General features: G+C 39.1%; 1 protein-coding gene and 1 long non-coding RNA gene across 3 annotated transcripts in view; one reads left to right on the top strand and one right to left on the bottom strand.

Annotated features, from left to right (window-relative positions):
- rab27b (RAB27B, member RAS oncogene family) overlaps positions 1–18835 on the top strand; it is an 84165-nt gene extending 65330 nt beyond the window's left edge. For both annotated transcript variants that reach the window (XM_034192411.1, XM_034192412.1), the window contains exons 2-6: positions 3647–3818; positions 4216–4304; positions 5982–6085; positions 16949–17072; positions 17610–18835. In XM_034192411.1, the coding sequence (XP_034048302.1) occupies positions 3666–3818; positions 4216–4304; positions 5982–6085; positions 16949–17072; positions 17610–17796 (657 nt within the window). In that variant the 5' untranslated portion in view covers positions 3647–3665 and the 3' untranslated portion in view covers positions 17797–18835. The remainder of the gene's footprint in view (positions 1–3646; positions 3819–4215; positions 4305–5981; positions 6086–16948; positions 17073–17609) is intronic.
- On the bottom strand, positions 91–23941 carry LOC117529582. The gene is made up of 3 exons (XR_004566043.1): positions 23790–23941; positions 12802–12809; positions 91–117 (listed from the first exon to the last, which is right to left on the bottom strand). It is a non-coding gene; the product is annotated as an uncharacterized LOC117529582 (long non-coding RNA).
- Between the last annotated feature and the right edge of the window lie 70 nt (positions 23942–24011).

Below are 24011 nucleotides of genomic sequence, written 5' to 3'. Positions count from 1 at the left end.
CACAAAGGTTAATAAAATAGAACACTTTGAGGTTTGTGTTTTAAACAGCTGAGTATTTCAAAGTGGAAAAAGAGTTATTTTAAAACAGATGTACAGATTTTTTTTTTTTTTTTCCTCCTGGATGTGCTTCTGGGCTTTTTTTTTTTCCTGTGTCTTCTGATAAGTTGTTCATCCATTTTTCATGAGCGCCTTATGGTTTCCTCCTCATTATTCAGACACTAGGCAAAAGTTTTACACCACAAGGTGAGTTTAGCACAAAGCCGCCGACCGTCAAACAATAATCAATCAATACTGCAGGGAGCATTTATTTTGTATACGCCACGCTGTGCACATAGTCCTGAACTGAAAATTTTACGTATTTCAAATGACAGAAGTATTAGCAAAGTAAATGTACACACAGAATTTTATATATAAATATATATATATAACTGATGCATTCATGTGTTCATCACTTTAATGCTGCATGCAACTGGTAAGCATGGACCAAAAAAGCCTTATTGATATCATAATGATTAATTATTATATCATTTATTAATTATATATATATATATAGTATTGTTAATCTGAATCTAATAACCAGTAATAAAAGTTTTTACATGGAGTAAAAACTACAGTATGTCCCTCTGAGACAGATACTTCAGCTGTGTATTTAAGTACAAGTGCGCACTGCAGTAAATGTGCTTATTTGCATCTGTGACCGCCTGTGTATATTTATTTTATTCTGTATAACGTTTGTCTTCAGCGCCTTTGTTGGCGAGGGGAGATTTGCTGACTTTGACCTAAAGATGATGCTGTGATTCTTCTCCATCCCGACATGAAGCTGGACAAGAGATAAAAGCTGCACCGTGCACAGTTTCTCCAGTCACAGCCACACAGTTCTGGCAGTCTTGGTGACTTCTCTCACTAATCTCCTTCCTGCACAATTGAATGTTGTACAGATTTTCTTTTTTTTGAGAGAGTTTAAAAAAGGCCTAATTTCACAAATTTTAATATGGAGAAACGTGTTGTTTATAATTTGATGTCATAAACAACTTAAAACATGTAAAAAGTCAAAAGTTGCCAAACTTTTTTCTGCTGCTGTATAAAGAAAAAGGGGAGGCGGGACAAAACACCCAGAATCTGCAACCAGACCCAAATCGAGACTGATTCTGACTGGTTTAGAAATCCTGCTAATGTATTATACAAATAATAAATGTTTATGAGTTCAATGGTACAAATATTTCATGAGGTGAAAGCTGTTATTTGTTCCATTGAAAGGATGTAAAAACATTCATTATTTGTTTTATATAACGACGAAAATAGATTTTATTAATTTATAAACAACAGAAAAGGGACTTACATTTTGGTGTTCCACTGCTGCTAGAGTCAAAATTGTAACGTGCGGTCCAGTGATGCTGTGCACTGACTTCGGACTTCCATAAAAAAAAAAAATCACGTCAGCTTTTCATCTGAACAGCTCTTCATGCATCCAGATGGCTTACAGCGGAGTGGATTTTGTGTGTGTGTTACAAGAATTAGCAGCGTCAGTTAGCTCAATCAAACCATCGTGTCATCGTCCTCCGCGCGTGCACACACACAACCGGGTCTGCGCTTGTGCGCACGTGTACTACCCAAAAAGACTGTGTACATCCTCAGTGCAGCGAAAAAAAAAATCGCATCAGAAATTAGTCCAGCGTTTCATTCTTTCTTCCTGCTAACAGCCTCCAGACAGCACAGTGGATTTGTTTTGCTTGTGTGCGCACGCATGCGTGTGTGCAGAGTGCAGTGGTACCAAATGTATGGAACCAAATTTGCACGCTAAATGGAACCAAACTGCACTCTAAATGCAATGCAACACAAATGGGACAAATTAATCCATGTCATGTGACACACAAAGCACCAATCAAATGACAAGGATCCACTCAGCCGTTATATAACAGCAGTTAACTGACAGGTGGCTGTAGTGACCAGTAACAGCGTTTGGGCAGCACAGTGGCTTAGTGGCTAGCATTGTTGCCTCACAGCATGAAGGTCATGGGATCGATTCCCACCTGTGGCCTTTCTGTTTGCGTGTCCTCCCCGTGTTTGCGCGGGTTCCTCAGGGTGTTCTAGTTTCCTTCCACATTCAAAGACATGCAGGTTAGGTGAACTGGAAACTTGTAAAAGAGATCTCTATTTCAATGGGACTAACCTGGTTGAATAAAGAGTAAATAGGCCGACGGTTTGTGACACACAGAGGTCACTGTGAGGAAGACAGAGCCTCAGAATTAAGCTGTTTGTTCTGCGTCCTCTCAGATCTCATGATCTTCAGTCTAAATTTACCACATTTCATAAAATGGACCTCAAACTACAACTCGGAGCTGAGCGACACATCAAGCAGCTGCCACCGCTCGTTTATCAACTTGAAAGCACGTTTACTGCAGAACGCGAGGCAACTAAATCACAAACAAACCCACTGATGGATTCAAACCACAGCGGAGTGAATTCCTTCAGATTCACTGCTAAGATCTTGCTGCAGGTTTTGTTTCCGTTTCTTTGAGTTTGAAATCAGGAAAAGTTCACATTTTCCCACAAAGTCTTTTTCTGCCCACAGTGACCCTTCGACCTGCACTCCCATAATTCATTGGGACACACACACATAGAATGTTTTGTCAAGCTTCTGGGTACTTATGAGAACTTTAACCAAAACCTCAGATGAACCCACATGGAACTGAACCCAGACTTTCTTGTCGACAAGACTGAAAACCTCCTGTGTGTGTCATACTTGTATTTCAGACTGACTACAGCTGGGGGCGGGGTTAAAGAGTCGTCTTCACACAACGAATCGACGTGAAATGAACAAATTTTTTTCTCATCTTTGTGATCCACTTATCACTTCTCCACATGGAACAGAAAACATGCTGTGAACATGCACATTTTCTCCCGGTCATCATCCATGTTCCAACAAAATCTGTGACCAGTCAGATTCTGTGATCACATTAGCAATTATAGCTAACGCTAAAATGTTATCTACAAATGATTTTATTCCAGCTTTGTTTAATTGATAAACTAAATGAATCATAGAATATATGGGTCAATATAAATCATATGATGTGTCTGTTTTCTCGACCCAGGGTCATATTATACACCATTATAATGAGCTAACATCACTCACCTGGTGCCTTAAAAACTGATGAGAACGTTTGTAGCCAAAGTTAGCTTCCACAAAGAGACAACTTCTTTCTGTGACTGTCACTTTAAACAGAAAGGAGCTGGTGTTGGCCACCCCCCCATTCAGAGGTGTAATTGCTCCACCCCTTTTTCATAGACCAGGTGGGCATATCATATCGCAGGTGAGCTCAGTGGCATGTCAGTTCAGTATCTCATGTTGTCTGCAACTCGCTGCTTTGTTGTTTCATAGCATTTTAGTTTGTGCTGCAAAAAAATCAAGAATTGTGGGAATTTGCAGATGTTTAACATGAAATCACAAAAAAATTCAAGTGGAAAAAAATAGATTTTGAATTATTTACACTTTGTTTCTGTTTTTGTTCTCATTTCCTTGTTTTTATGTGCAAGCCGCCATTTTAATTTTAATCTTTGAGGTTCTGATGTCAAAATTTAATGCTTTTCTTGAAGGAACTGTAATTTACTGCAGCAACAGTAATGTGAAAGTGTTTTGTTTTGGCAGGTTTTTGGCAGTCATCACTATGACTGATGGGGATTATGACTACCTGATCAAGCTGCTGGCTCTGGGGGATTCCGGTGTGGGGAAGACCACCTTCCTGTACCGATACACTGACAACAAGTTCAACCCCAAGTTCATCACCACAGTCGGCATCGACTTCAGGGAAAAGCGAGTGGTGAGTTGGCGATTCGAGCAGCTCCTCATCCCAGACGAGCAGTTCAGCTCTTCTTCACAGATTCGCACGACGCTTTCAATAATTCACAGACCAATCATTCTGTCCAAATGACTTCATCATGTGACCTGGAAGACAATTGTTTGTGGAAACTCAACTAACTTGCTAATGATTCCTTGCTCGGGATGATCTAATTTAGCTCCTCGTTTGATTGTTTCTTCTTTTAGCTTGCTGTGACGCATCAGTCACATCATCACATAGGCACCTAAAAGTACCTGTTTAACTGAACGTACATCAAAGTACAGCTCAGTTGATTGGGGTAATGGACCAAGCTGTCTGGTGTCATGGGACTTTAAAAGTCCTGCTATCAAATGACATTATTCATATTGCTTGTCCGTAGGTGTACACGACATCCAACCCTAATGGGACAACTGCAGGGAAAACCTTCAAGGTCCACCTTCAGCTCTGGGACACAGCTGGCCAGGAGAGGTGGGTGGCACCCATTTCTTCTTTCTGGTTGAAAGTAAATGGAGGAGTTCAGGCGTCTTTGGGTTCGTCTTCATGACTGAGTGTGAAACAGATCACGAGACTTATGAGCAGCTCGGTGACTGAAGAGGGCGTTGGGTTTTTTTTGCTCCAGTCCCTACCTGGGTAGTGACAGAAAAATATTCAGCCAACAGGATGGGATTAGTTTCCTTTTCCAGGTGGGCTGGACGACGTCTCAGGGGATCAGAGTCGACCAGCTGCTTCTTCAAGATGTGAGGAACCACTGCAGATATTTTTGGACACCTGGTTTGGATTTCTCCTGGATGCTTTCCTTTGAGTTTTTTCCGGGAGCATCCCACTGGGAGCAGAACCCAGAACATGCTGCAGGCCTTACAGATGCTACCATGATGGTGGAACATGGGGGGCTGGACTGATCCTGGGTCATAATTGGATTTTAGGTTTCTAGAAATGAAAAACTCCTGTTTTCCCCAGTTGAACCAAAAACTAAATGTTCTGTAGTGACCAGGTAAAGAGTTAAATCACAACAGTTTAATTTGACCAAGGTTTGTCTGTTTGGTCCTTTAGTACTTCCATGTGCATGATGCTCAGCCAAGAGTTCATTTTACCAAAGGTCAAAGTCCTGAGAGTCAAGGGTCAAAATTTAGATTTTTCCCTCTTGATTTTGCCCAAATGTGTCACATATACATAGGCGGGTCCTGGACATGCCCAGGCAACATTGGATTTGCCAAAGGGCAATCACTGAGGTGAAGGTCAAGGTCATGTCTGTTTGTCGTTGAGCCCTCCCAGATCCTTTGGCTGATTTCTACCAAACTTTCTATGTGGATGAAGGTTGACCCAGGAATTGTCCTGAAAGTCATCATTTCGGCAAAGAGGAAGGTCATTTGGTTCAAGGCCAAGGAATTTCAACCTAATTTGGAACAAAAATGTGGCACGTGTTTGTAGCTATCGGTTCCTTGGAAAGATCAGCCAAAGATCAGTGATTCAGGTGAGGGTCAAAGTAATTGGGGTCAAAGGTCACATTTCCACCAAGCAATGAATTGTGTTTCCAGGAAACTTAGTGGTAAACAAAGTGACCTCATCATTGTTGATGCCATATTTATTTAGCCTCTGTCTGTGAGCGACTTTATGTTCTGGGGTGTGGAACATGGGGCCATGAAGAGCTCAAACAACGCTGGTTTTACCACTTGCCTCTGCATGTGATCAGGACTGTATGTTGAATGTAGGAGCCTAACCCTAACCTCTTTGTAGTCTGTCTGCCTGCAGCAGAATGATGGACCAGTTGTCTGCCTGGGTGGTTGCTATCTAGGACTGAAGATGATGACCTGATTTGACCCGACCCCCTTTGTAAAGGTCATGTTTATTTATTTATTTTTAGTTTTTTCCCCTTCTCATTGGGTTTTTGGGTGTATGTTAGGTTCAGTTGGACTTTCTATAGCTGCTGCTTGTGCTTGGCCCGACATGTTGGACATTTTGGTCCAATGAAGACTTTGGTTCTGATTTGATGTATTTGTGAGCTAACTTGTTACCTGCCCATGAGATATATGATGACCTTGATTTAAAACTTTCAAACAACATTCACAGCCATGGATTAAAAAAAATAAATAAATAAAATGTATGCTGGTCTTTTTGTTGTCATTGTTTGTTTTTCACGTGTTCCAGGTTCCGCAGCCTGACGACGGCGTTTTTCAGGGACGCCATGGGGTTCCTGCTGATGTTTGACCTCACCAGCCAGCAGAGCTTCCTCAACGTCAGAAATTGGATGAGTATGTTGATCAGTGAACGTTTTCATCCCAACATTTTTCTGCCATATCCTGTTTTGGAAACTGACAAAGGTCGGCCGCTTAAAAAACAACAACAATTTACCGTATTTCTGGAGGATAAGTCGCACCTTTTTTCTGTATTATCAGCTCTTTAATTAGGGATTTTTCTGCATTGTTAAAGTGTACGTTAACCCCAACCCCCCATTTTAAACATTTTCTTTATTTGCATCTCACATGCCTGGAAAAAGTCCTCACCATGTAATTTAGGTCCTTTGGACTTTTTTCAGGAAATGCTTCTGGGGAGCATAAGGATGGCTAAAAAACTTCAGCTTTTGGGAGGCTTCTTACCCCCAACTATGCCCCTCTTAACCCCCTTGCACTTTATGCATTTTTTAAATGTAGATGTCAATTCAGATTCTAACTTTTCAGCTAGTTCACAGTAGGGCTGCACAATATGGCCAAATCAGCTGAACTTTAAGGTCTTCTTTTTAAGAAAATCCTCCTCTACACCACTCCATCAAGAAGCTGTATTTTATATTTTTAATTAAATTAATACCAAGTTGTAGAGATTTGCTATCAGTTTGAGTTTAAGGAAGATAATTTTAGAAATAAGAAAATGGCCGTTTACTCACCAATATAACTAGGAATCAGTGGTTCAGAGGATGTGTTCAAATTCAAATTGCAAACATTTTTCTTCTTCTACTAAGGTGGATTAGAACTTTTTGTGGAACACAGCACCAACTACTGTACAGGAGGGACCTAGCAGTCAATATGTGTCACCAATTTCAAAATGGCTCTTTTCAACCAGACGTGCCGTGACATGTCAATCATCTTGGTGGCACATGGGGTGTCCAATCAGATTTCAGGGGAGTCCAGTGCAACCCAGCGACACCCATGCCTGGAAGTGTTCAACATTTAACATTTCTTCTTTCACTGTGGGCTCAAAATTTGGCACTTCCTGTTTCAGTCTCAACTTGCCATTAAATTCCCACGAGATCTCACAAGAGCTCATTTATTGTCAAACCAGGAAGTGTTCAACATTTGACTTTATTTTATTATTTAATGAGACAAACAAAATGGTACACAGAAACCTTACAGAGGATTAAATACAACAGCAAAAAACAGGTTCATTTAAAAAAGAACAGGTTCATTTAAAAAAAAAAGTAGGTCAAAACTAGAGGGGAATTATATATATAAAAAACTTTCCAAAGTTAAACACATTTGCCATTTCCTCTTTCACTGTGGGCTCAAAATTTGGCACTTCCTGTTTCAGTCTCAACTTGCTGTTGAATTAGCGTGAGATCCCACGAGATCTCCTGTCTTGTCAATCCAGGAAGTGTTCAACATTTGAAATTTCCTGTTTCACTGTGGGCTCAGGTGTATTTCCGGAAAATGTATCACTCGGCAATTCTCAGTGCGTGATGTACATGTTAGTAAAACAGAAACATCCTGATGAGTGACAGACAGAGCGAAACGAAAGCGGTTATGTCTGATAATGAAGCTTCAGAGCTTTTCTTTGAAAGCGGTGGCTCAGATTTACAGAGGAGATGACACACTTGACCCCTTTTTCAGAGTCTGTTGAATTTTGGAACCTAATTGTGGTGATGCACTGTTTGTGTCACAGGATGGTGGTTTACTGCTGCTGTGATCATTGACATGGTCTCCACCACACTGTTTTTACAGACCGCCTGGACACAAAGATGTACGAGGGCTGTCAATAAAGTATAGGTCCTTTTTATTTTTTTCAAAAACTATATGGATTTCATTCATATGTTTTTACGTCAGACATGCTTGAACCCTTGTGCGCATGCGTGAGTTTTTCCACGCCTGTCGGTGACGTCATTCACCTGTGAGCACTCCTTGTGGGAGGAGTCGTCCAGCCCCTCGTCGGAATTCCTTTGTCTGAGAAGTTGCTGAGAGACTGGTGCTTTGTTTGATCAAAATTTTTTCTAAACCTGTGAGGCACATCGAAGTGGACACGGTTCGAAAAATTAAGCTGGTTTTCCGTGAAAATTTTAACGGCTGATGAGAGATTTTGAGGTGATACTGTCGCTTTAAGGACTTCCAACACAGCGGGATGTCGCGCAGCACTCCCAGGCGCCGTCATCAGCCTGTTTCAAGCTGAAAACCTCCACATTTCAGGCTCTATTGATCCAGGACGTCGTGAGAGAACAGAGAAGTTTCAGAAGAAGTCGGTTTCAGCATTTTATCCGGATATTCCACTGTTAAAGGAGATTTTTTTAATGAAAGACGTGCGGGCGGATTGCAGCGTCGGCTCGCAGCCGCTGCGACGCTCCGCCACAGGAAAAACACCTCTGTTGGAAGCCTTAAGGACAAGTTGGAACATGTCCAGCTGTTAAACAATTTCTCATATACTCACTCCACTGAAAGCCATCAAAAGCCGCCTGGATTTTACAAATGGTTATCAACACGGAGGTGTTTTTCCTGTGCCGCTGCACCGCGCCGGCTGCGTCCCGACGCGCGCACCCGTCCGCACGTCTTTCATTAAAAAAATCTCCTTTAAACAGTGGAATATCCGGATAAAATGCTGAAACCGACTTCTTCTGAAACTTCTCTGTTCTCTCACGACGTCCTGGATCAATAGAGCCTGAAATGTGGAGGTTTTCAGCTTGAAACAGGCTGACGACGGCGCCTGGGAGCGCTGCACGACGTCTCGCTCCGTGGGAAGTCCTTAAAGCAACAGTATCACCTCAAAATCTCTCATCAGCCGTTAAAATTTTCACAGAAAACCAGCTTAATTTTTCGAACCGTGTCCACTTCGATGTGTCTCACAGGTTTAGAAAAAATTTTGATCAAACAAAGCGCCAGTCTCTCAGCAACTTCTCAGACAAAGGAATTCTGACGAGGGGCTGGACGACTCCTCCCACAAGGAGTGCTCACAGGCGAATGACGTCACCGACAGGCGTGGAAAAACTCACGCATGCGCACGAGGGTTCAAGCATGTCTGACGTAAAAACATATGAATGAAATCCATATAGTTTTTGAAAAAAATAAAAAGGACCTATACTTTATTGACAGCCCTCGTATATCTCATATTGGAAAAACTCAGAAGATGCTATTTTCAGGAGATAATGGATTCTCCATCTAACATGCCACAATTGTGACAGAAGTTGAGCTGAAGGCAGTGTTGCAGTCGGACGTTATACGCGCACGTGATCAAAACCTGAGAGCAAGTGGACTTGGACATTCTCTGGCCGGCCATTTGTACCTGAGGACGAGTGGAACTTGAAAATGTTCTCTGGCTGTCCATCTGTGTGAGTTCGAGTGGACCTTTAATCAACTGGCTGGAGATCACGTGTATGCGCAATGTGTGTGGGGAGCTTCTTTGATGTTGTGCACTTATTTTGAAATCTTTACAACGAGGTGAGTGAATGTTAATTTTTTTTAATCTTTTGCTTTGTGTTCCTTTCAGTGGAGCTTTCAATGAAAGTAAAATTTTTTATTTTACTTTGTCTGTAGGAATTTGGATCTGAATGTGTGTGTGTTAAAACAGCATGCTGTTTTAATGTGCAGCTCAGCTGGTAATTGTGGCTTGACGTGACATGATCACATGATCAGATCTGTAACGTCACATGTAAAGGCCATAAAACAGCTGACATGCTGTTTAAAACGGCTGCTGCGCTGTTTTAACTCGCATGTCAGCTGTTTTATTGCTGCTTTGTTCATGGACGTGGAATGTCTCTGTGACATTGTTTTTCACAGGCAACATGACACATATTTTAGGTTGTTTTTTTTACAGTTATATAAAACACTTATAACCATTTGTTTTGATTGTAACAGGCTGCGTTCATGACTAATGCTTGCAGGTGCACTAAAATTCAGGTTAGGTGAATTGAAAACTTTCTAATTGCCCAGGTTTCCCTTGCAAAAGAGATCTTGATCTCAATGGGACTAACCTAGTTAAATAAAGGTTAAATTAAAATGAAAAAACAGTTAAAAAAAAACAGTTATCACTTAAAAACGAGTCATCATAACACGATATTACACTTATTTAAACTTTGGAATGAATCCGTTCCTCAGTTCGTAATGTTAGCCAGTGGTGGGCACAGTTCAAATCTTGCAAAACTTCGAAGAGGTCGCCATGCTGCGAGATGTCATTAACAAAGGCTTAGATAATGCTGCACTTTAACCACTGCACACAGCTTTATAAAGTATAACTTTTCAGTTAGTCTGCCTGTGCATGACTTGGGTGATATGCTGGCGAGTCTGTATGGTGTGAAGAGAAATTGTCTTTATTCTCCCTCTTTCTCTCCCATAGGCATAGAAGGTAGGGGGGCGGGGGGGTTTGCCCCCCCCGGGCTCAGCAAAATGCTCAAATTTGGGCAGATGGGCTGGGAAATTCGGGCATGGGCCATGTTAAGGAAAATATGTTTGTCTAAAAAATATTCTAAAGGCGAAGAAAAAAAAATTGATGAAATTTTACTTGAAAGTGTGATGACCATCATCAGTATAAAAGTAGAACAGATGTCTTCAACTCTATAGAGTCTAGTGCTAGGGTCTAGGGTTGTAAATGCCAGCATGAAGCCCACTCCTTCCAGTCTAAAGCCCAAGTAGTGCTGCCTGCTGGTGGAGAGTAAGAGAACTAAGGGCCACCTGTGGACCAACCAAAGAGGTTATACGTATACAGTGGGGAAAATAAGTATTTGACCCCCTGTCACATTTGCAGGTTTTCCCACCTACAAAGAATGGAGAGGACTGTAATTTTTATCATAGGTGCACTTCAACTGTGAGAGACAGAATCTAAAAAAAAATCCAGAAAATCACATTGTATGAGTTTTAAATAATTAATTTGCATTTTATTGCATAAAATAAGTATTTGAACACCTACCAACCAGCAAGAATTCTGGCTATCCCAGACCTGTAAATTTTTCTTTAAGAAACCCTCTTATTCTGCACTCTTTACCTGTATTAATTGCACCTGTTTGAACTTGTTAACTGTATAAAAGACACCTGTTCACACACTCAATCAATCACACTCCAACTTGTCCTCCATAGCCAAGATCAAAAAGCTGTCTAAGGACACCAGGGACAAAACTGTAGACCTGCACAAGGCTGGGATGGACTATAGGACAACAGGTAAGCAGCTTGGTAGAAGACAACAACTGTTATGATTATTTATTAGAAAGTGGAAGAAACACAAGATGACTGTCAGTCTCCCTCAGTCTGGGATTCTATGCAAGATCTCACGTTGTGGGGTAAGGATGATTCTGAGAAAGCTCAGAACTACACAGGAGGACCTGGTCAATGACCTGAAGAGAGCTGTGACCACAGTCACAAAGATTACATTAGTAACACATGATGCTGTCATGGTTTAAAATCCTGCAGGGCAGCAAGGTCCCCCTGATCAAGCCAGCACATGTCCAGGCCCGTTTGAAGTTCACCAGTGACCATCTGGATGATCCAGAGGAGGAATGGGAGAAGGTCATGTGGTCAGATGAGACCAAAATAGAGCTTTTTGGAATCAACTCCACTTACCATGTTTAGAGGATGAGAACAACCCCAAGAAAACCATCCCAACCATGAAGCATGGGGGTGGAAACAACATACTCTGGGGGTACTCTTCTACAAAGGGGACAGGACGACTGCACCATATTGAAGGGAGGATGGATGGGGTCATGTATTGCGAGATTTTGGCAAACAACCTCCTTCCCTCAGTAAGAGCATTGAAGGTGGGTCATGGCTGGGTCTTCCAGCATGACAATGACCCCAAACACACAGCCAGGGCAATTGAGGATGGGAAGAAGCATTTCAAGGTCCTGGAGTGGCCTGGCCAGTCTGCAGACCTGAACTCAATAGAAAATCTTTGGAGGGAGCTGAAACTCCAAACCTGAAAGATTTGGAGAAGATCTGTATGGAGGAGTGGACCAAAATCCCTGTTGCAGTGTGTGAAAACCTGGTCAAGAACTACAGGAAACGTCTGATCTCTGTAATGGCAGACAAATGTTTCTGTACCAGTTGTTAAGCTCTGTTTAACTAGGGGGTCAAATACTTATTTTATGCAATAAAATGCAAACTAATTATTTAAAAATCATACAATGTGATTTTCTGGATTTTTTTTTTTTTTTTTTTTTTAGATTCTATCTCTCACAGTTGAAGTGTACCTACGATAAAAAAAATCACAGACCTCTCCATTCTTTGTAGGTGGGAAAACCTGCAAAACTGACAGGGGGTCAAATACTTATTTTATGCAATAAAATGCAAATTAATTATTTAAAAATCATACAATGTGAATTTCTGGATTTTTTTTTTTTTTAGGTTCTATCTCTCACAGTTGACGTGTACCTACGATAAAAAATTACAGACCTCTCCATTCTTTGTAGGTGGGAAAACCTGCAAAACTGACAGGGGGTCAAATACTTATTTTCCCCACTGTATATGAGTACTAGAGGCTGCACTTGCACTGAGCCGTGTCCCGGCAAGGAGGCGTGGTTGCCATTTTAATTTCGGGCAAGTCAGGAGGCAGCACGCATAGAAGTTGAATTAGTCTCGTCAAGAAACAGGTGGAATATGCCGGAAAGCTGCGCATGTTGGCAGTCTCACAAACGGAGGAACAAGGGACACAGTATTTCCTTCCATAAGTAAGTGGTTTTGGTTATTCTTGTCATTTTGTCCGTGACATTTGGTTGATAAACAGGTGTATGTTTCCTGCCCGTGCCTGTCATCCGAGGACATGGACCATTAATTCTTCACTTACACACCCCACTGACTTCATGATTGAAACTCGTTCAATAAAGGATAATTGTGTAAAAATAATATATACTGTATTTATAAATGTAATGGTTTTAGGAGCTGCGAATTTCAGAAACCCACTGGGGGTTTCTGAAATTTGGGCAAATTTGGTTTTGCCCCCCAAATAGACCCCACCTCCTACGCCTATGTTCTCTCCTCTTTCAGTTTGGTCACCAGGTCTCTTATCAGTTTAGCTTTTATCTGTAACTTCCGCTAATGGCCTAAATCTGAATTATGATTTTGGTACGACATGTCCTTTAATAATAATAATCATGATTATTATTGATATTCAGCAGCATTAACATTGCAACATAACTCTTTGTATATTGAGCTTAAAACTCTCGTGAATATATTCTCTGGATTTATAGACGTTATTATTGTCTTTGTTTTATGGAAACATGCCAGAAGCTCAGGTTGTTTCTCTGTTATTTTCAATGGGAATCGCTGTGAGCTGCGATCGCTTCCTGTACATGTCATTCTGGAGGAAAGTGAATTTTGCTCTTTAACGTCCTGTTTATTGTCCTTTACAACACTGTTTGTTGTCATTGTTCCAGAGTCGCCTCAGCTGGTGCCTAGCAGCTGACTTAGAACTGGTGCAGACCAGGCGAATCCGACTGTTTAATTAAAACATGACATAAGATGCCTGAAATTCGGTTTGCGTTTATTAGATTCCACGCAGATTAAACATAACAGACACAAATTAATTGGAATATTTGTTTTGGCAAGTTTTCAGAGTCTCATGCATGTAGCCTCTTATTAATGTGATGAAAATCATAAAAAAATGTATATTTTGGTCATATAATGTTCATTTACAAATGCTGTCATGTGGATTAACCCCGCCTCACGCTCTATGACTGCTGGGATAAACAGAATTTTCGGTTTTCAAATTGCCTTTTTTTAACAAATGAAAAAATTTACATATTTACAAATACAGATTTATTTGTAAAACCCAACACACATTTCAGTAAGTTGTGTGTGTTTTACTGACCAACTAATCACCCATGTCTGTCAGGAAACTAATTTACCCATAATGCACTGTGGCATGTATGTGTCATGTATGCTGAAACCTTCAAAATTAGTGTATTACTTTAAAATTAAAACATATAGCTGATATTGTCACTTTATAAAACGACAGCCGTGATGTTAATTTAAATAACTTGTCTGAAATTAGTTTGTTTAAAATTTTAACCATAAGTCAAACTGTCTGCCTGTGCATGACTTGGGTGATATGCTGGCAAGTCTGTATGGTGTGAAGAGAAATTGTCTTTATTCTCCCTCTTTCTCTCCTCTTTCACTTTGGTCACCAGGTCTCTTATCGGTTTAGCTTTTATCTGTAACTTCCGCTAAATTTTTTTAGGGGTTCATCGGTTTAACTTTATAAAAGATAACTTTTCAGTCAGCGGATTAACTGTTATCAAAGCTAACTTTTTGATTAGCTGTGCCCACCACTGACATTAGCAGCTAAATTCAATTCAAGCGTGCGTCGGGACGCTGCTAATTGTCAAGTCACCGCTGTCTGAAACACACGAGTACTCACAAGTACTTTGTTTTCGGAAGTCTCTGTAGGTGTTTGCTGCGAATGCCGTATACTTTGAAACCAGTCACTGAAGTGCACAAAATAATTCCAGTGGATCATCGGATGGCCGCTAACGGCCTAAATCTAGTTTGTTATGATTTCGGTACGATGGGTCCTTTAATAATACTACTAATAATCATGATTATTATTGATATTCAACACTAATAATACCAATGACGGTGATTGTTATTAATAGTAATAATAATTATTAATAATCAGTAGTAGTAGTAATTATTATTATTAAATGTGTGATTGCACCTGATTACAAGTTGCACAACCCCCCTCCCCCCACAAACTAGTTAAAAAAAAAATTTCAACTCATATCCAGAAAATTTATTAAATTCCATCTGTTGTTCATAACAGTGTAAAAAAGTAAGCCTTACATGGCCTAATATTGATTGTGTCTCTTGGATTTAGCTCACTGAGCAATTTTCGCTTGTTAGCATGTAGCCTGATTGTTGAACTTGTTTACATACACTGTTTTTATGTGTTTATAATATGTTCACCTGATAAAAATCATTAGTGATTTTTAATGAGGTTACTTCAGACTGGTAACTTTGAATAATATGTATATGTTGCAGACATGAATGAGCGAAGCTCTTCAGCATCACCCATGTCATTCAGGTCCTTCAGACTTTTTTTACGCAAATGCTTTAGGGGAACATTAGCATGGCTAAAACCTTTCAGCTTCTGGGGGGGCTCCACCCCCCAGACCCCCCTAATTACAGCCCTCTTAACCCCCTGCCACTTTAAGCTTTTTTATGTAGATGTAAATTAATCTTCAAAGTTTTCAGCTAGTTGACAGTAGGGCTGTACAATATGACCAAATTATCATATCTCAATATTGTCATATCAATATTATATACGATATCATAGATGGACTTTATTTACATCAGTTATGAAGAAATACAAACATTTCTTTCACCAAAACATCAAATCTTAGCTTGCATATCAGATGTACTTTCTGTCAAATTGTAGCTAAACTATTGGGTCTTCTTTTTAAGAAAATTCTCCTCTACACCACTTCATCAGGAAGCTGGATTTTATATTTTTAATTAATTTATATCAAGTTGAGTTTGAGTTCAAGGAAGATAACTTTAGATTTATTTATTTAAGTTGTGTCACTGGTGTGTCACTCAGACAGCAAAATTCAGAGGTTATTTAAAAATAAGTACTTCAGAGAGCAAAATTAAGAGGTTACACAGGGTTTATACAGAACGGTGAGGAGTAAATTACCTATATTTCTTTCAGCCTGAGCGTCTTCATGTTATATCTCATGAATCAACAGCTGCCTGCTCGTTTAAAATTACTGGAGAAACACGTATATATAAGGCAACCCAAATTAAAGGAGAAATGCTGCTTTTAACAACCTGGACCTCATTTCGGCCATAAAATATGGTCATTTACTCACCAATATAACTTTGGTGTCATTTGGAGTATGGGTTCAGATGACATGTTCAGTTTCAAATAAGTCAAACATTTTTCTTCTTCTACCTAGGTGGATTAGAACTCTTTGTGGAACACAGCACCAGCTACTGTACAGGATGGGCCTAGCAGTCAATATGTGTCACAGATTTCAAAATGCAGCTCTTTTTTTTTTTTTTTTTGCCTGTGTCGTGATATGTCAATCATCTGTGTCCATTCAGATTCCAGGGGAGTCCAGTGCAACCCTGGCCTCTGCTGTAGCTCCACCCATGCCAGGAAGTGTTCAACATTTGACATTTCCAGTTTCACTGTGGACTCAAAATTTGGCACTTCCTGTTTCAGTGTGAGCTTGCCACTGAGTTCCCACGAGATTTCACGAGATCTCGTCTGTCAATCCAGGAAGTATCAGTCCAGGAAGTGTTTGACATTTGTCATTTCCTGTTTCACTGTGAACTCAAAATTTTGCACTTCCTGTTTCAGTGTGAACTTGCCACTGAGTCCCGCGAGATTCCACAAGATCTCGTCTGTCAATCCAGGAAATGTTTGACTTTTCCTGTTTCACTGTGGACTCAAAATTTGGCACTTCCTGTTTGGGACTCCCTGTACCATGAGCAAGCTTCGCACCACTGCACGTCGCTTTGCTCATAATTTTCGGCTCACAACACAACAGCAACGTCAGATTTATGCCCCGTCCATTCCCAACAACACTCAGGTGGGTGTTGCTTTTGGAATTGTTACCTGGACTTAAGAATCATTTCACACAAACTCTCTTTGCACAGTTTCAGATGAAACCTTGTGTACGTTTCCACTGAAAATAAGACATTTTTATTTTTATTGTCAGTAACTTCTGTGAAAATCGTTTCCAGAATCTTCATTTAGCAGAGAAATAAACCCGTCAAATTTGGAAACACAAAATTTAATAATACAGTCAAACACTGAACAAAATGTGAAGCTTTGAACCGTTCAGAGATTCAGCGTGAAATTAATTTTCAGCTCAGATCAAGTCTTGATTCCTGGACGTGTGAGTGAACATGTGCGTGAACGTGCGAGTCCACAGGAACTTTGACTCTACAGTCTTTAGTGTTTTTTTTTAATGTCTTTCTTCATCATTCCAGGCCAGTTACAGGCCAATGCCTACTGTGAGAATCCAGACATTGTGTTGGTGGGAAACAAGGTGGACCTGGCCGACCAGCGGGAGGTTCCAGAGAAACAGGCCAAAGAGTTGGCTGATAAATATGGGTAAGTTTGGGTTTTGCATACATGGCTTAGAATCAGATGGAGTTTTGCCCAAAATGCAGAAAGAATTTCACTGGAACATATATAGCAGTAAATAAATCAACTATTCAAAACATGCAGTGTGTTAGTTTCTTTTTTATTATTATTAATAATAATTTATTGTTTTTTTTTGTTTGTTTGTTTTTGGCTTGGTCTCACATGAACATGACCCCCCCCCCCCCCTCAATACAGTGGTATTCACTCTTCTTTCATGGTTGGCAGGTCTATAAATCATTAATCTGTTATTTAGCAATTTTTAAAAATAGATCATTCCTCCTCTACAAAATTGTACTGTTCTGACATTTTACAGTGAAACCAAACGTCACTTTTTTATGTTTTATGACCTTGTATTTGTTTATGTTAAAGGTCAGTTAAAGTTCAAGCTTCTGTTCCACTACTACAAAAATCAACATTCACAGAAACACATTTATCAGCAGGAAAAGTTATTTTAGGACATTTTTGCACATTGTTTGTTTGTTTAAAACCTTTTCATCGTTGTAGAATTCCATACTTCGAGACGAGTGCAGCGACGGGCGCGGAGGTCGACAAGGCAGTGATCACGCTGCTCGACCTGGTGATGAAGAGGGTGGAGCAGTGTGTTGACAAACCGCCCGCTGAGTCGACCAATGGGAATGGAGCCACTAAACTGGGCGGGGCTCAGTCCAGCGAGAAGAAATGTGCATGCTAGTTTCAGAGAGGGAGCAGTCGGCGCTCCTTTGTTGTCTCTTCGTTCCACTCGTTTTACTCCCTCTTCTGTCGGCATGTTTTCTCGTCTGTTCTCTTATTTTCCTTTTTTCCATCCATCCTCACGCCACTCTGGCCTTAACACAAGATATCCCCCTCTAGTGGATATTCTGGAGTAATGCAGTCTTTATCTGCACGTGCGTGATGGTGAGTTTCAGGAGAAAATGAAAAAAAAAAAAAACATTTTATCAGCTCCACATGGAGTTTAAAAACAGTGTTTTACTGCATGAATAACTTCAACAGGAAATCTGTTAAAACATTTATTTCAGTTCTTTCAGACTTTGTTCTATGTGTAAACTCATATCTGACATTTAAAAAAAAAATCTAACGACTTTACACCTTATTGTTAACGAATATGCTTTTCTTTAAAACTGACAGAAACAGACTTCTGTAAAATTGACTTTTTCGCAAAACTTTCCACAGGAAAAATTCTTAGCTTGCAGTCAGTTAAATTCTGAGTTAGAAAGAGTTTAACATCGGGACGTTTAACATTCTTGCTGCAACCATCAGCAAGACATGTATGGCTTTATTATTATTATGATTAATGTGCCCTTTGAGGACAAAATACAAAAGTATTTTCTGGGATTTTTTTGCCGCTAATATGACAAGTTTTATCTGTTAGCAGATTTACTTTGAAACTAGAATCACTCAAAGAATAAATGAATGATAATTATTACATCAGACTTAGTTCTGACTTTTTTCCCCACCATGCCAGTTTGTATTTACATTTGGACTTCAGTCTAAATTTAATGAAAAAAATTAAAATAAATCAAAATTGTGGAAAAACAATTTGACTCATGTAATATATGAGCTCGCCATGTGAGGCAGCACTGAGCACAGTGCAGCAGTTAAAAAGAGTAGAAGAAATTTAGTGTCATGTTTAATTTTTTTACCACGTCTTTGTTTGTGCCACGTTGTGTTTTTCACATTCTTTGAGTTTAACTGTTTACTTCATAACTTTGACATAAATAATCAACTAGTTTTAGATTCAGTTTATCAATATTAAATGTTATGTTTTGATTTGTTGCAGTTCATAAAATGAACTTTTTCTCCACTTCGTAAATTTTTTTATAAATAGATTTTAATTTGTTCAAAATCAAACTGGTTTAAACTGGATTAACACTTCTTAAAAAAGCACTAAAATACAAGTTCTCTTTAACTGGGTTGAATTTGAGATAATCAGATTTTAACACATTTACACAAAAACACAGAAGTGTGGAAAGGAGACTTTTAAACAAACTGTTAAAAGTTTTTTTGTTTTTTTAAGTATTTCATCATATTTTACATGAACAGTAAAACTTAACTTTTTCAAGTCATCAGACTTGAAATTGTTCAATAACAAGGAAAGACTTAAAACACAATCCTTTTCAAATGTGTTTTTAATTTTTAAAAACTCACATTTCCTGTTTTTAAACCAATAAAAGAAAATCTTTGGTGAAGTCTGAGACAATTTGACAGAATAAATCAAACAACTTCATGAGTTTAAATTAACTGTTAGCCTCGCAGTCAGACAGCAGATGATAAATTGATCAGATGTGAAAATAATATCTTTTCCCCCCCCTGTTGTCAGATTTTTTTTCTGTTTAAACATTCAGTTGTATCACTGTGTTAGTCATGATTGATAATGTTCTGGACAGACTTGAATCCAGATTCTGTTCAGACTGTTGTCCACCCAGGTACAGAGCGGTGCATTCGAGGAAACAACGTTAAAACATGTTTTAATGAATGAATGAATTTATTCGGCACACACACATATTTAACAAAAAAAATTTGTAAAACAAAAACTAAAAGCTTGTAAACAATTTCCCAGTTTTGTGCGGCCAAAAGGGTGTAGGTAGAAGCAAAAGCTTATAAACATCAACCCCTTTTACCATCTACTATATATATATATATATATATATATATATATATATATAATGTGTGTGTGTGTGTGTGTATGTGTATATACACACACACACTAATAACAAATACCAAAAAAGAAAAAACAAGCAAGACAATATAGATTAATCAGTGAACCCACAGTCTTTGCTTTTAAAGCTTTATTTCTGTTTGACAGGAGAGCGTCTGTTCAGATGACCTGAGGTCACCGTGACAACTGTCCTGTCTGTCCAAGTACAGCCAAAACACAAACTTCACCACGTCTCAGATTTCACGTCAGCGAGAGCAGCTTTTCACTTTAAAGTACTCAGGGAACCCAAATTTTTAGGTGCGCTGAACAGTTTCCTCAAATTCCTGTTTTGACCTTTTACTGATGAAGTGACCTCTCACCTGTATTTCAGTAACAGGTTGTTGAAAAGGCGACTAATCCAAAACGAAATTAAATTTAACAAAAATACAGCAAATATGTTTAAGATCTCTGCCGTTATTAAAATCTAATTTAAACAGTTTCAAACAATAATCTTATAATAACAGCTGGATTTTTATGAAGAAAAGCAAAAATGTTTTGAGAATGAAGCTACATTTTGGTGAAAAGCTACAAGACAAGAAGAACAAAAAACCCCTCATGAATAAAGCTACATGCATATATATATATATATATATATATATATATATATATATATATATATATATATATGAGGTCTGTCAATAAAGTATAGGTCCTTTTTATTTTTTTCAAAAATATATGGATTTCATTCATATGTTTTTACGTCAGACATACTTGAACCCTTGTGTGCATGCGTGAGTTTTTCCACGCCTGTCGGTGACGTCATTCGCCTGTGAGCACTCCTTGTGGGAGGAGTCGTCCAGCCCCTCGTCGGAATTCCTTTGTCTGAGAAGTTGCTGAGAGACTGGCGCTTTGTTTGATCAAATTTTTTTCTAAACCTGTGAGACACATCGAAGTGGACACGGTTCGAAAAATTAAGCTGGTTTTCAGTGAAAATTTTAGAAAGACGTGCGGGCGGATTGCAGCGTCGGCTCGCAGCCGCCGTGATGCTCCGCCACAGGAAAAACACCTCCGTTGGAAGCCTTAAGGACAAGTTGGAACATGTCCAGCTATTAAACAATTTCTCATATACTCACTCCACTGAAAGCCATCAAAAGCCGCCTGGATTTTACAAATGGTTATCAACACGGAGGTGTTTTTCCTGTGCCGCCGCACCACGCCGTCCGCACGTCTTTCATTAAAAAAATCTCCTTTAACAGTGGAATATCCGGATAAAATGCTGAAACCGACTTCTTCTGAAACTTCTCTGTTCTCTCACAACGTCCTGGATCAATAGAGCCTGAAATGTGGAGGTTTTCAGCTTGAAACAGGCTGACGACGGCGCCTGAGAGCGCTGCGCGACGTCTTGCTCCGTGGGAAGTCCTTAAAGCGACAGTATCACCTCAAAATCTCTCATCAGCCGTTAAAATTTTCACCGAAAACCAGTTTAATTTTTCGAACCGTGTCCACTTCGATGTGTCTCACAGGTTTAGAAAAAACTTTGATCAAACAAAGTGCCAGTCTCTCAGCAACTTCTCAGACAAAGGAATTCCGACGAGGGGCTGGACGACTCCTCCCACAAGGAGTGCTCACAGGCGAATGACGTCACCGACAGGCGTGGAAAAACTCACGCATGCGCGCGAGGGTTCAAGCATGTCTGACGTAAAAACATATGAATGAAATCCATATAGTTTTGAAAAAAATAAAAAGGACCTATACTTTGACAGCCCTCGTATATATATGGCAAAATCAATTGCTGACATTTAACAGAAAACCATTTATGCAACCAGATGTATTATATAGATATTGTATGATTCAGTGTAAAAAAGATGTAATATTTAAGAGGAGAAACTTTTTTCCCACAAAATAGTTATACTATTTACCAGTAGTTATATATTTAAAAGGAAATAAAACACCTCCAGGAAAATAGAAAATATTTTCATTAAAAAAAAATAATAAAAAAATGTAATATTTCCAGAACTATAATTTAAATTGTGTTCTGGATAAGCGACAGAAAATAAATGAGTGAATGTTTTGGGGGGTTTACTTTAATGGGGGAAAAGAAGGTGTAACAATTCAGGAACATGCTTTAATATTTAATGACAAAAATCTGCTGTATGTTAATTTTAAATAGAAATCACATGCTTATTCTCATAACATTCTGACTTGAAGATTAAATAATTCTGCAGTAGTTTCATGCAGGATTATCAGATAGTTCTAAATCTTGCTATAGTCATTCAAACCTCCATGAAGAACACGGTTTTAATGGTCTGTTGTATGAATACAACTTTAAAAAAGTTATAATAAGCTCAATTAATAATTTTTTACACATTCCAAAGCTTCAGTAAAATACAGAGAATGAATATTTTTAATAATTGCTTCATATCCACCGATTGTCCATGAACAGCTGCAAACTAAAGATTTATTTTCAAGATGCATTTATCCTTTAATAAAAAAAAAACAATTTGTGGGATTGCTCAAACGGTTGACAGCAGGGCAGCTGATTTTTAACTCCCCTGATCTTTTTAATGAAAATGAAATATCGCTTAAAAGCTCAATACATGACCAAATTTGTTAAAGTCACCAATTATTTAAAAAAAATATTCTCCTGTCATTGGCTTTAATTTCATGTTTGTCATATTTTTTAAATTGCTTTTGCTTTAAAATTCATCCAGAAATTAAAATTGAATTAATTCTGCTTGGATGAAAAAAAAAATTATTTTTCGTTTGTTTGGGGTTTTAATTTTTTACTTTGTAATTTTTGTCACTTATGACCTTATTGAGGACCAAATTTTTGTTTGTTGTAACAGGTGTAGTTTTTCACAGCTAATATTAAGTTTCTGTGCAAAAAAAAAAAAAAATGAGGCACGGTTATAAAAAAAGTTTGAAACAAAAATTCTTATACCCCCATCAGAATGACGAATTGAAACACATCCGAAAAGTGTCGAGTTTCAGTTCCAAAATGTTCTGACAGCCATCTGCGAGAGTCCACACAGTTGGTAAAAATCAGCCGGCGGCCCCGAGTGTGATGCACATGTTCAAAACCCTCTGGGCACCATTGAGATGGGACACCTATCCGATGACGGTCTATGTGCAATCTGACCACCATCTGAGTGCAATTTACATATTCTGATGGCGGAAAAACAGGATCCGAAATGATTTGAGTGCATACGAGGGAACCTCAAGATGGATCTGGCATGGCAAAGCCTGCCGGTATGACCTGCACGTGCCACGTATCATAATGTCCACCCAGTACCAGTAGGGACTGTGCAAAGGGAGGAACACAGCGCTCCCTCCCACTCTGGTCCCGTGTTTGCCATCCAGATGTTTGGACATCAGGCAGTCTTCAGCGCATTTATGGCCGTCTGACACCAGTCTGTGTACCTGTTGTCCATATACGCTTTGGATGCAGTAATCTAGATGCGTTCTGACACTGCTGACCACTTTTCCTCCCGACCTTCGGCTGTTTCCTGCACATTTTTGCTATGTGTGACGGAGGCTTTAGTGTTTATTTTCACCCTAATATTTTCACCCTCACTAAAATGTTGTGACCATCGAGGATATCTGTAATTACAATCAGACATTTTATTCTGATTTCTGTTTAAGGACATGACATCCCACATGTCATTGTTTTACTGGTCACGTGACGTGAATAATTAGTTCAGATTGTGAGGCAACTTCCGTGCGGCGCTCTTAATGGATTAACATCAGATAATAATAGCAAAGATGCTAAAAATATTCTTAAAAATGTCATCTATTGAAAGCAGTCAATAAATCTTTTAGCATTTATTGTCTTCAGTTTCAGGCATGAAAAATGATTAGGCTGCTGCAGGTGACCAAAAATTTTTCAGAAAGGGGGAAGGGGGACTAGCGGGACTAAGATTATAATCTTTGTTTACATCATGATTATTTCATAGTTGAAATTAGAAGTTTGTTTTTTGTATTTGTTCATTTGTGCCACAGTATGTTTTTTTTTTTTGTTTGTTCCCACGTTGGACCGACACTGTTTGGACAAGTTGTTCTATATTTATTCTTCTGTAAAATGTGTGAGCTACTGAGTACTTTGAGGCTTTATCGATTATCTGGCAAAGGACAAAAACAAGTTTGCGTGTCCAGTGCGGCTCTGAAAGCTTTTTATTTTTGGAATCTGATGCCTGCAGTTTGTGTGTTTTAGCATGTTTGACTCGACCCACGAGGCATTGTGTGTTTCTGGTGTCGGAGCTGCTAATAAACCA

This window comes from Thalassophryne amazonica, chromosome 17, assembly GCF_902500255.1.
Source record: "Thalassophryne amazonica chromosome 17, fThaAma1.1, whole genome shotgun sequence".
NCBI lineage: Eukaryota > Metazoa > Chordata > Actinopteri > Batrachoidiformes > Batrachoididae > Thalassophryne > Thalassophryne amazonica.
This window is presented reverse-complemented; position numbering and strand designations above follow the sequence as displayed.